We start from the raw sequence: 13,019 nt of genomic DNA, 5'->3' as shown, positions 1-13,019 counted from the left end.
CCTAAGAAAACCTTTGTGTGTCCTCATCGCTCTGCCAGGCAAGCAGTGTGTGAAAGCATGGCTGCCTCAGACCAGCGGCAAATGAGAAGATTTGTGTCTAAGTGTGAGGAAATGGCTCCCTGTTGCAGTTACCCCCCACTTTTTGCCTGATACTGATACTGATGCTGACTTGCCTGAGAAGTGTGCTGGGACCCTGCTAACCAGGCCCCAGCACCAGTGTTCTTTCACCTAAAATGTACCATTGTCTCCACAATTGGCACAACCCTGGAACCTAGGTAAGTCCCTTGTAACTGGTACCCCTGGTACCAAGGGCTCTGATGCCAGGGAAGGCCTTTAAGGGCTGAAGCATGTCTTATGCCACCCTAGGGACCCCTCACTCAGCACAGACACACTGCTTGCCAGCTTGTGTGTGTTGGTGGGGAGAAAATGACTAAGTCGACATGCCACTCCCCTCAGGGTGCCATGCCAACCTCACACTGCCTGTGGCATAGGTAAGTCACCCCTCTAGCAGGCCTTACAGCCCTAAGGCAGGGTACACTATACCACAGGTGAGGGCATAGGTGCATGAGCACTATGCCCCTACAGTGTCTAAGGAAAACATTAGACATTGTAAGTGCAGGGTAGCCATAAGAATATATGGTCTGGGAGTCTGTCAAAAACGAACTCCACAGCTCCATAATGGCTACACTGAATACTGGGAAGTTTAGTATCAAACTTCTCAGAATAATAAACCCACACTGATGCCAGTGTTGGATTTATTAAAAAATGCACACAGAGGGCATTCTAGAGATGCCCCCTGTATTTTACCCAATTGTTCAGTGCAGGACTGACTGGTCTGTGCCAGCCTGCTGCTGAGAGACGAGTTTCTGACCCCATGAGGTGAGAGCCTTTGTGCTCTCTGAGGACAGAAACAAAGCCTGCTCTGGTGGAGGTGCTTCACACCTCCCCCCTGCAGGAACTGTAACACCTAGCAGTGAGCCTCAGAGGCTCAGGCTTTGTGTTACAATGCCCCAGGGCACTCCAGCTAGTGGAGATGCCCGCCCCCTGGACACAGCCCCCACTTTTGGCGGCAAGTCCAGGGGAGATAATGAGAAAAACAAGGAGGACTCACTGGCCAGTCAGGACAACCCCTAAGGTGTCCTGAGCTGAGGTGACTCTGACTTTTAGAAATCCTCCATCTTGCAGATGGAGGATTCCCCCAATAGGATTAGAGATGTTCCCCCCTCCCCTCAGGGAGGAGGCACAAAGAGGGTGTAGCCACCCTCAGGGCTAGTAGCCATTGGCTACTAACCCCCCAGACCTAAACACACCCCTAAATTGAGTATTTAGGGGCCCCCAGAACCTAGGAAACCAGATTCCTGCAACCTGAAGACGAAGAAGGACTGCTGACCTGAAAGCCCTGCAGGGAAGACGGAGACACCAACTGCTTTGGCCCCAGCCCTACCGGCCTGTCTCCCCACTTCAAGAAAAACTGCAACAGCGACGCGTTCCCCATGGTCCAGCGACCTCTGAAGCCTCAGAGGACTACCCTGCATCTAAAAGGACCAAGAACTCCCGAGGACAGCGGCTCTGCTCCAAAGAAGATACAACTTTGCAACAAAGAAACAACTTTTAAAGGACTGCACGTTTCCCGCCGGAAGCGTGAGACTTTTCCCTCTGCACCCGACGCCCCCGGCTCGACCTGTGGAGAAACAACACTACAGGGAGGACTCCCCGGCGACTGCGACCCTGTGAGTAGCCAGAGTTGACCCCCCTGAGCCCCTCCAGCGACGCCTGCAGAGGGAATCCAGAGGCTCCCCCTGACCGCGACTGCCTGCTTCTAAGAACCCGACGCCTGGTAAAGACACTGCACCCGTAGCCACCAGGACCTGAAGGATCCGACCTCCAGTGCAAGAGCGACCCCCAGGTGGCCCTCTCCCTTGCCCAGGTGGTGGCTACCCCGAGGAGCCCCCCCTTGCCTGCCTGCTTTGCTGAAGAGACCCCCGGGTCTCCCATTGAACTCCATTGCAAACCCGACGCCTGTTTGCACTCTGCACCCGGCCGCCCCCGTGCCGCTGAGGGTGTACTTTTTGTGCTGACTTGTGTCCCCCCCGGTGCCCTACAAAACCCCCCTGGTCTGCCCTCCAAAGTCGCGGGTACCTACCTGCTGGCAGACTGGAAACGGGGCACCCCCTTCTCCATTGAAGCCTATGCGTTTTGGGCACCACTTTGACCTCTGCACCTGACCGGCCCTGAGCTGCTGGTGTGGTAACTTTGGGGTTGCCCTGAACCCCCAACGGTGGGCTACCTTGGACCCAACTTTGAACCCTGTAGGTGGTTTACTTACCTGCAAAACTAACAAATACTTACCTCCCCCAGGATCTGTTGAAATTTGCACTGTCTAGTTTTAAAATAGCTTATTGCCATTTTTGCCAAAACTGTACATGCAATTTTGCTGATTCAAAGTTCCTATGATACCTGAGTGAAGTACCTTTCATTTAAAGTATTGATTGTAAATCTTGAACCTATGGTTCTTAAAATAAACTAAGAAAATATATTTTTCTATATAAAAACCTATTGGCCTGGAATTGTCTTTGAGTGTGTGTTCCTCATTTATTGCCTGTGTGTATGTACACCAAATGCTTAACACTACTCCTTTGATAAGCCTACTGCTCGACCACACTACCACAAAATAGAGCATTAGTATTATCTCTTTTTGCCACTATCTTACCTCTAAGGGGAACCCTTGGACTCTGTGCATGCTATTTCTTACTTTGAAATAGTACATACAGAGCCAACTTCCTACACTAAGTTAAGCAGTCTGTGACAGCATCACTATCCCACATACGCAGTGTGTCACAGCACCGCCTCCAGAAAAGCATCTCTGCCAAGCAGGGCGTGACAGCCCTGTTCCCTGAGACATGATATGAGTGGCAGAACAACTCTGTGTTTGTCTCTCTGTCAGCATCTACTGCCCTGGACAAGCAAATATTGATGTATGAAAAGAAGCAGGGAGTGGTAACAGCCGTGTGCTTCCAGATCAGCAGTGGTATGCTAATAAGCGTTGCCGTCCTAGCTGGGCAGTGAATAGTGACGGATCACCCGGCTTCCCTCCTGTAGCCACAGCCACGCATATAATGTAGGAAGCTTGCTCTCTATATGGTATACCAAAATGAGGTATACTGTGCGGTGCACAGGGTCCAGAGATTCTCTAATGAGTAGACCGGGGCTTGATCTACCAATCCCAAGGTGCACTTTTAGTGGGTAGTGTCGTCGAGCAGCCTTAGGCTTATCAGGGAGGAGTGTTAGACATTTGCAAATACACACAGTCAATAAATGAGACAAACGACTCAATAAGGAGATCCATAACAATTTACAAAAATAACAAGTATCTTTAGATATGTTTAGGTACCAGAATCAATACGATCAGGTAAGTATGTTTTACAATAAAAATTACCACAGGTTTGAAAAGTCGACACTTTTTCTGAAGCTACAATGCTACCCTATGGCAAACGGGTACTCCACAGCAACTTACAGGACCAATTTTCCGGACTTAACGTGAGTATGGGGCAGGGTTCTAGGCCACATCAACGGGTCACCTCTGGCGGCTCTGGGGCGCCGGGTGCAGTGGCGCAGTTCAGCGTCGGGTGCCCCATTTAAGTCAAGGGGGATCGGTCCGGGCAAAAATATGCTGCAGGTGAGAACTGTGGGGACCAGTCAGGGTGAACCATCAAGTGGGCTCAGTTCTTGCAATGCTAGGGGACGTAGGGACACCAGTGGTCCTCTTTTCCATGGTCCAGGGCGTCCGGTGCAGAGGGTTCTTGGACAGTCTGGTTGCTGTCACCAGTGGCAGACGTGGTGCAGGGGGCCTGGACAAGCAGGCTGCAGGTGTGGACTCGGGTTCTAATCTGGCTGAACCAACAAGTGGTCTCAGGTCTCATGAGCCACAGCTACGTAGGAATACCAGTTGTCCTCTTCTCCTCTTCCTGGGGGTTCCAGGTGGAGGGTACTGCCTGGTTTCTGTCACCGAAGGCAGTCACGATTGAGGGGGGGATCTGCAGCAAGAGGCTGCAGATGTTGTGAAGTCCACAGTGGGCGAATTCAAGGTGGGCTTTGTCTCTGGAGGGCCTGGAAACCACTCAGACACCGTTGGTCTACTTCAGCTCTCGGACTTGGAGGTTCGGGTGCAGTGGTGCTGTCTGCTGTCGGGTTTTATGGCCCTGGGTCCACTAAGGTTTCTTTGGTTTACCTGCAAGATGCAGGGGAGTAGCTCCGCTGTTCCACAGGAGTTCCTGGTTCTTGGATGAAGGATGGCAGTCCTCCCAGGCTTTTGGAGGCACAGGCACCTGCAGGATGAGAAGTCTTTTGCACGACTATTGAAGTCAGCAGTCAGGCTGGCAGGGTTGGTGCCAAGTCAGTCACTGGACTTTAGTTCTCGCTTTTGCGTCGCTGGAGTGTCCTCCTTCTTTAAGGACGGCAGGATCTGTGTTTCTGGTGCAAGGGGCTCCCCTAAATACTGAATTTAGGGGTGTTTAGGGGAGAGTAGGGTAGTAGTCAGTGGGCTACTTTCACTATGCCCCCTATATGACCACTTCCTGTGGGTAATGGACATAACCCTGTCCCAGAGTTCCTAGTTCTGCCATTTCCAAGATGGCAGATTTCTAACGTTTTGTCCACATTAGGCAGCTCAGCTTAGGGGTGTGTCTGGCCTGAGGGATGGACATGGCTACTAATGTTCCCACCTGCCCAGGTGCCAAATGGGTCCTGGAGCAGGGGGTCGGCATCTCTCTTCTCTGGGAAGCCAGATCTGCATACCACTGCGGTGGGCTTCTTTGAAGCCCCCTGCCTTGTAATGCAGATTTTCAGGTCATCCTGTTGGGAGGGATGTGTTAATACCCCTGCCAGAGCTGGCTTTGTTCCTGACCGCCCAAAAGCAGAGGCTTTCGCCCTTGGGGGTCAGAAGCATGTCTGTTGGTGGCAGGCTGGCTGAAACTAGCAGTTAGCCCACCAGCAGCTGGTAAGTTTTCAGGGGGAACCTCTAAGGTGCCCTATGGACGCATGTATTATCTGTAATCAGTGTGTGTTTATTAATCTGAGATGTTTGACACCAAAATTCCCATTTTCAATGAAGCCATCATGTAGCTGCGTAACTCGTGTCGACCAGCTTCCAGCACATGTACTTATCATGGTTTCCCTGTTCACTCACTATGTCTAAGAATCAACAAAGACATAGCAGGGGCATATCTGCTCTTGTCGATATGCATCACATGTGATATAATGCACCCTGCCTTAGGGCTGTAAGGCCTGCTGTAGGGGAGGCCTACATATATTGCACACAGTGTTAGGGGGCATGGCAGATAGGCTGTGTGCCATGTTGTGTTTTCACTGTTAGTTGCACCAAGACACACAGCCTGCAATGGCAGTCTGCATGAGCTAGGTGAGGGGTCCCTGAGGGTGGCAAAATGCATGCTGCAGTCCTTGGGGACCCTTTTTGGTACCCATGCCCTAAGTACCAGGGGCACCATTTACTAGGGACTTACAGGGGTGCCAATGGTATTACCAATTGGGGAACAGTTGCACAGTTTTAGGGAAAGAGATCTGGCACTGGGGACATGGACAGCAGGAACCCAGTGCACTTTCTGTCAAAATTGCATCAATTACCAGGCAAAAACTGGGGGTGATCATGTCAAAAAGGGGCACTTTCCTACACATCACTGTTAAGAATCTGATTCTGTCTTGTTCTCTTTGCTTCATTAACACATCTCTTGTGTTCATTGCTGTTTTCCAGAACATCTCCAAGCACAAATACCAGAACCGGGACCTCTTCTTGCACGATGTGAGGCTGATTTTTGAAAACAGTAACAAATATAATGGTGAGCAACCTGGTGTGGTTACCCAAGTAGGTGTTGGTGGCTGCATTGTGGCTTCAGTCCAAACCTTTCGTGTTAAGTGGTTTTGTCCTGCCAGAAAGGTCCATAAAACATCCGATTGGGGAGAGCCAACGGGCAGTCTCACTGCAGAGGTGCAGGTAAAAAGAGCTGCGATCCCGACGGCAAGAACTCTGATGTTCACAAAATCCAAACAGTATGAATCACCTAGAGCAGACTTTTGTGTTTGTCAAGAGCAGTGAGAAAAAACAGGGCTGTCAGAAAGCATACAAGGGCAGGGCGACTCAGCTTCCCAAAGCCATGCAGAGGACTTGGGGTCCGAACAATGGTTCAACACCTGAAAAGCCGCTGAGAGGTATAATCGGGCTATAGCAGTACAAGGGTGCCCCCTCGCTAGCCTTGTGTTGGTTAACAAAGGCCTGAAATCGTTTAGTGGCTACAGGACATCCTGTGAAGAGATGGTAACTACTCAGCTCAACCAGATTAAAAATGGGGAACAAATGAAGTAGAATTGTGGTACTATTTCTCTGGGATTGTAGAATATCCAGAAAAAGGCAGGTTCAGGTCAGTTTCAACACGTCAAGGTATCAGTGTGTTCTGGACAAAAACAAGTAGTCAGACTGCTGCATTATCAGGACTGCGGCCGATAGAATGTATTTTATTTTAATTGTCAATTTTATACTTGGGCCTCTGATGGGAGATGAACCGAGGGTATTTGTTCTTTCCTGAAACGCTGAGGCCTGTGACCGATTAGTGCAATGAGGAGGATGCATTTGAGGAGTCATCAGGTTTGGTAGGCGCCTGAAGTCGATCACCTTTGGGTGAAAAAGTTATTTGTCCTGACACAGAAGTCGAGGAGCCATTAACATAAGAAGAGAAAAGAAAATGCACAGCTTAGAACTTTCTTGGAAATGTGTTATTCGCAGGTACTGCCTTGTTTCAGTCATCCATCTGAGAAATAGCCTATGAGTGAATTACACGGCTATGATGCACAATCTTTTACATGTGAGTGATGAGCGCCAAAGGAACACACACACACTCTCCCTTGGTCACATCCCCTTTTCACTCTCTGTCACTCTTCTTTCTTCCAGTCTTAAACGCTGTCTCTTTCTGCTTAGGCGTCCACAGTCCATACACGAAGACAGCCCAGGAGATTGTCAACATTTGCCAACAGACTCTGGCCGAGGTAATTCACTGTCTTTATATCTGAGATATTGTAAATCTGTTTGTCTGTTACCCTTCTGGTTATTATTAGATGAGGCTTTTCATCACTTTGGGCCACATATTGATCTCTGACGTCCAACATGAATGCAGTCGAACTGTTGTGAAGTATATGTGCCTTTTCTACAGTCTCATAACATAAAATCACACTCCCATTGTTTTCATATGCACTAGCACAAAACTGGCCTCCACCACGAAGACTATTAAGTACCTTCAGTCATTGAGAAGCAAATGTTTTTTAGGCCAATCATCTTCACTTATATTCAAATTCAGTTCTGGAGTCTTGTAAAACCCCCTGTAAGAACATTGTTTGACCTGTTCAACCTGCTGTCTGTCCACCTCCATTTAAGAGTAACCAGTTCATTTAGCTTTCTACTCACAAGAAATTCACACAAAATGAGTGTGCTGTTCTCTTAATGAACAACACAAAAGTGGTGTTGTACTATAGGTCTGACACTGAGGCCATCCTTTTTAGGATGCGCTGTCCCTCACCCAATCATTTAGCTGCTGAGCCTGATTTGAATCGTTTCACTTGTCCATGATGTGCAGACTGCCTTTTGTAAAATCATCGTTCAGCCTTGGTTAGTATTTTCCAAAGTACCTAATTGTGTAATTTTCAAAGATTTGTGAAAGGGCAGAACTTCTCTGCTTGGGGCAGATGGGGCTGCACCAAAATCCAAACTTTTATCACAATTTGGAAGAAGTGCAAGTTCCTCCTTTACCTTTTCTTTTGCTGGCATCTGAACTGGTCAAGGTGTCAATGTGTGTGCGCCACATAGCAACCATGAGACAGCAGCTGTTGTCAGGCGACATCCAGCAAGGCTGAAAGAAGGGGGCGGGTGGCAGGGATGCTGAAGATACCTGCACTCAACAAAGGTAGAGATGACTTTCTCGCCCCACCCAACAGGTAAGACTGGTTTTGCAGCACAACTCTTTTCTGGATTCGCATACTGTGCACAATCCTCAGTGTAGTAGTTGGGTCCTCAATAGTCTCCTCTTGACACCTCTGTTCCTTTTAATTGTTTTCCGTTTTTTTTGCTTGCTGGGTGTTGTCGACTGTTTGGTCCTTTGTTGTCATGTGTATACCCCGGGAGTGCCGATGTATAATCACCATCTTCAGATTCTTTGTCCCTCCATGGGGTCTGGACGCACATACACGAGCTCCGGAGCCATGGATGGACCGAAATCTAGTTTTGGCGGAGCATCACTGAGAAAAGAAAAAAAAAACATCACATAGTCTTAGACACAAGGAGCTCTACCATCTGGTTTGGAGGATGAACACTGAGGATGAAGCATACTCATTGAGGTTCCAAGTGAAGGGCCACCACAAGTTTGTCCAGAAAGACTGGCACAAGATGTGTAACTTGTGTTTACTGAAAGATCACAGCTTGGAGAGGTGTGACACTTTGGTTGAGTATCTGTCCAAGACCCCGAAGACAAGGGAGAAGCATTGGTTGGCACATTGCAACTTAACGCAGTCACAGCACACAGCTGTCTCTGAGAGACTTGAAGCTGTCCAGTGACCAAGAGAGCCCTGAGGGAACGGAATTGGCACAGGGGGAAGGATCCAACGCCAAGGTGGTCGGACAAGTAGAAAGGGAGAAGGCTTTGAAGAAGACACTAAAAGAAGGAAATCCAAATGGGCTGCAGATAACCTCGGGCTGAGCCAAGACCCTTAGGCTCAAAGTCCTTGGCGACCCTGATGTGATCAGTTTCTCCCAATGCTCCCAGAATCCTGGACTTGGGGCAAGAGGCTTGCAAGATGCCAGACAAGGCCAAAGCAGGGATGCCTGGGCTCAAAAAGAAGTGTAAACATTCTTCATTGACCCCATCTGCATTAAAGAGAATGCAGCAGTGGGCTCCATCATTATCACCAAAGGGCATAAGTGAGCAGCCGTGCCTGCAGCCATGGAGCCTTCCTGGACAAGGAGATTAAGAGGGTGAGGATGGAAAGTTGCAAGACGGAGAGGCCAGCCAACACACAGGATGGATCGCCAACTCCAACACACTGCTCACCTGGTTCGGATGCCGACAATGAGAGGAAACCAAGAAGTGGCTGCATCGTACTTCACAGGACTATATGACGAGGGCGAAGGCAGTGATCCAGGAGGGGAAGACCATCTCTAACACATGTCTTAAGTTGCCACTGGATGTGGCTGATGCATCTAGCAGGCAGTTGTGCTTGAGCACCAAAATAAGGGGGCATGCCTGACTCAGGGTGCCCGGTCTTAAACATGTACAAGTGGTGGTAACAAACATCTCTTTGGGACTGAAGTGGATGAGTCACTGCAAAAGATGACAGGACACCAAGACCACTATTTGGCATCCATTGTAGTCTTATCAAATACTTGTGATGAGTTTCTATTAGCAGTCGCTATGAAGAGATATTTTTCCCAGAGAGAGAGCATCCTGGACATGGAGGTGTGTAGCCAAGCATACTTTGTCTTTGCTCTGCTTGCCAGGATTTGGATTCTCCCTGCGCACCAAGTTCTGATGGACTCTCCTAGCTGCAGATTCCTTGCCTTTAGAATATCACCAGGCAGCAGACTGGACCTGGAAAGTTTTCATAGCAGTGCTCCCATGCTCTAGCAGATGGCACCATACGGATGCCTAGTGACTTTGTTCTGTCCCTTAAGCTACTGCGTGGACTGCATATAGTTGGCACCCATGCCTGCTGATGTTGGTTTCTTTCCTTCAGCTCCTTTAAGCGCAGATCCGGAGCTCCACCTCCCCATTTTCTCATCAGATTGACCATTATTTTCTCAAACAAATTGTAAACCAGTGTGCAAAGGAACAATGTCCCCTCACCAAACTATAGGAATTAAATCTTGTTGTGTATCTCAGAAAACAAATGTTGGTGACAGACCTGCACCAAGTGTGTCTTTGGTGTTTTGGCCTGGGACACAATTGCAAGTTGTGTGAGGAATGTGTCCTCATGAACTAGAAGGCTATCCAGGTCTGAGGAACGAAGCTGTCCATCACTGAAGAAACCCAACGAATCCCACTCCCGCTCTAAGTCGTGAGCGCAAACTCATTCTCACTCTCGAGGTCAGATCCTCCTTGTGCTTTAAGTATTCTGCTAATGAAAGTATATGTCAAAAGGGAAGCACAAGAAGGCCAAGCAAGATTTGTTTCCATCCCACCACTCTGTATCCTCAGAGAAGTTCCAAGGGCATTCATTCTCGCTCCCGATCTACCATCGGGGAGCCAATTTCACATTTGGTTCTGATGCTCCCCAAGTTCTTAGGGTCATTGTCGATGCAGCAGCAGATCAACGCCTTTAGAGGGGACATTTTGCCCATAATTTGCTCTCTTCCAGTTCTCTCTGGTGCACCTTTGAGCTTCAAGGATCAGCAGGGGCCTCCAGTCAGGTTACTCATGACAGATCCTTCCTCTGCATCGTCTGTGCCTCTCAAACCCACCTCTGGTTCCGCATCCACTTCGGTGCCGACTTCGACTGTGGAGCCACTCCAACTACTGGCCCTGGAGGAAGACTCTACCAATTCCAGTCTCTGACTCCAAACCAAACCTGTCTCGGCTTCAACAGAGGTTGTGTCTCAAATTTACCCCAACAAACCTGGTCTCCATAATGTCAGATCCACAACAGGACACTGCCTCTTCTGAGGAACAGCCATCAGCTGCTCCATCAGCTTTTTTGGCTCTAACTTAGATGAAAGTTCATCACCACTTGGGGATGATAGTGAAGGTGATGGGGACGATTTTCCCCCTCATCCTTATGACAACCTCAAAAGGACTTCCAAGAGGTCAGTGGGGCTGATCCTTCTCCTGATACTGGGTTGATATTAAGGTTCGCAAACATTATTGAATTGACACCTGCCTGCTTCGTAGAGGCTTCCTTTAAGCGCAGCTGCCTTGGACTCAGTGTTGTTCAGGGCCGTCCCTATCTTACAGCAAGTCCAGGACCTTTGGCCTATGATCCTGTAGTTTCAGCCTCGGTCCTGGGTCTCTGTGAGAGTGGTTCTGAGGCTTCTTGGACTCTTCACCTCCTGCATCTTGCTGGTTGATTATGCCAGGTAGCATAGGCAGGCTCTGCAGTGGAATCTGATCTCAGTGGGCCCAGCACTAAGGAAACCTGTCTTATTTCATCCAATTTAATAGGAGACTACAGTAGATCGGCAGTGGTGACTGTTGACTGCAGTTGGGCCTCCCTACTCCATCCAGTGCTGACTCTGGTAACAGATGCTTTATTGTGTGTTTCCACGGGGGTCATCTGGGAAAGGCGGTGGTCACAGGATTCTGGTCTCCAGCTGAAGCCTAACTCTCTATCAGTTTCCTGGGGTTTAAGGCCTTCCTGCCATCCATGTAAGGGAGGCTGGTAGAGGTTCTCACAGAAACCATCTCCGGCCTGTGATACTGCAACAAGCAGAAGTGCAGTGGGGGTCCTGTGTCCTCTGCCAAGAGGCTGTACCCCTCTAGAGTTGGCTGGAGTGTCAGGGCATCTCCCTGATTATGAACCACCTAGCAGGATTTTTAAAAGGTGACCATCTCAACCGGTGGCACCTGGCAGATCACAAATGGCGATCACACTCCGAGGTGGCACAGAGTATCTTCCAACATTGGGGAGAACCCTGGCTGGAATGATCACCGCTGTCGAGAGCACACCATGCCAAAATGTTTCTGAGCTGGACTTTCCAAGAAGGCTTTCTCTTGGAGAATCATTTTGGCTAGAGAGAAGCAAGGGACTCCTGTATACCTGTCTGCCATTCCTGCCCCGAGTTCTGAAGAAGATCATGGACGACCAGGCCCAAGTCATCCTGTCACTTCCTGATTTGGCCAGGGGAGTTTGATAACTGGAACTACTTGGCATAAACATCTGTGGTCTGATCAGGCTACATGTTTGTGAGGTTCTTCTTTCGCAGCAGCAGGGAAGGGTTCTACATGCGTGGAGCAGTTAACTGCTTTCGACCTACCTCCTGAGGTTTTGGATGTTATGCTTGTTGTGCAACGTCCTTCTACAAAGTCCATTTATGAGCTGCACTTGAAAAATGTGTAGTCTGTGTGTGCGTGCGCATGTGTGTGTGCGTGTGTGTGTGATGTCCACAACATAGACCCGTTGCACGCATAACCTTTTAAAGTTTTATTGTTTGTTTTGTCTCTGGCCCAGCAAGGACTTACTGCGGGCACAACCAAAGGTTATTTGCCAGCATTTATGACTTTATTGTATATGCTGGACTTGCTGGTGCCGATGACCAGGGTGGCCTTTTACCCCAAAGTCATGGCTTCTTTTTCACACCTTGAGAGAGCCTTGAGTTTTTACACTGATCGCATCAAAGATCATTGGGTAGATATTCTGCTTTTCATGGGGTTCTCAGGGGCAAAGGAAGGAAAAGTGGGGCAGAAAAGGACTTTGTCAAGGTTTAGAAGTGGACCATCTTAAGGTGGATGGATAGTTCTCCACATTAAGACCTGCTTCGCACTGGCCAAGATGCAGCCTCCTGGACTCTGGCCTTTCCACCAGCGCTACATAGGCACGCGCAGTGCCTGTTCTTGAAATCCGTCAGACCATGTCGCTGGTATCCGTGCACGTGGCAGCCATGTCTGACGGGAAGCGCATTTTGCCACTGCAGTCCTTTCAGCCACCTATACAGGCCCCCCCACCTTGGGGTGTACTGCTTTGGTATCTATTCTAAGGGCAATGAATCTGCACTTAGACATATATCCATCAGTAGATTAAGTTACTTGCCTTTGGTAACACTCTTTCTTGTGGATAATCTGTATAACCACAGATTCCTCACTGCCTTCCTCTTTCCCCATTCTGTTTGTTTCTCTGTCTAAAACTGCCCTAAAGTAGAAATCTGAATACTGATACCGCTGATTGGCTTTGTGCAGTGTTTGAGGGCGCTCACGGAGCCAAGAAAGAAGCTTACATCGGTACACATGGATAGCGCCCTAATGGGACAGAACAGAATC

At 49.0% G+C, this 13,019-nt stretch overlaps 1 protein-coding gene across 2 annotated transcripts in view; it reads left to right on the top strand.

Annotated features, from left to right (window-relative positions):
* TAF1 (TATA-box binding protein associated factor 1) overlaps window positions 1-13,019 on the top strand; it is a 290,896-nt gene that overhangs the window by 199,391 nt on the left and 78,486 nt on the right. For both annotated transcript variants that reach the window (XM_069209109.1, XM_069209102.1), the window contains exons 33-34: window positions 5,768-5,852; window positions 6,986-7,053. In XM_069209109.1, the coding sequence (XP_069065210.1) occupies window positions 5,768-5,852; window positions 6,986-7,053 (153 nt within the window). The remainder of the gene's footprint in view (window positions 1-5,767; window positions 5,853-6,985; window positions 7,054-13,019) is intronic.

This window comes from Pleurodeles waltl, chromosome 2_1 (genome assembly GCF_031143425.1).
Source record: "Pleurodeles waltl isolate 20211129_DDA chromosome 2_1, aPleWal1.hap1.20221129, whole genome shotgun sequence".
Classification (NCBI taxonomy): domain Eukaryota; kingdom Metazoa; phylum Chordata; class Amphibia; order Caudata; family Salamandridae; genus Pleurodeles; species Pleurodeles waltl.
Note: the sequence above shows the minus strand (reverse complement) of the source record. Positions and strands in the feature narration are given on the sequence as shown.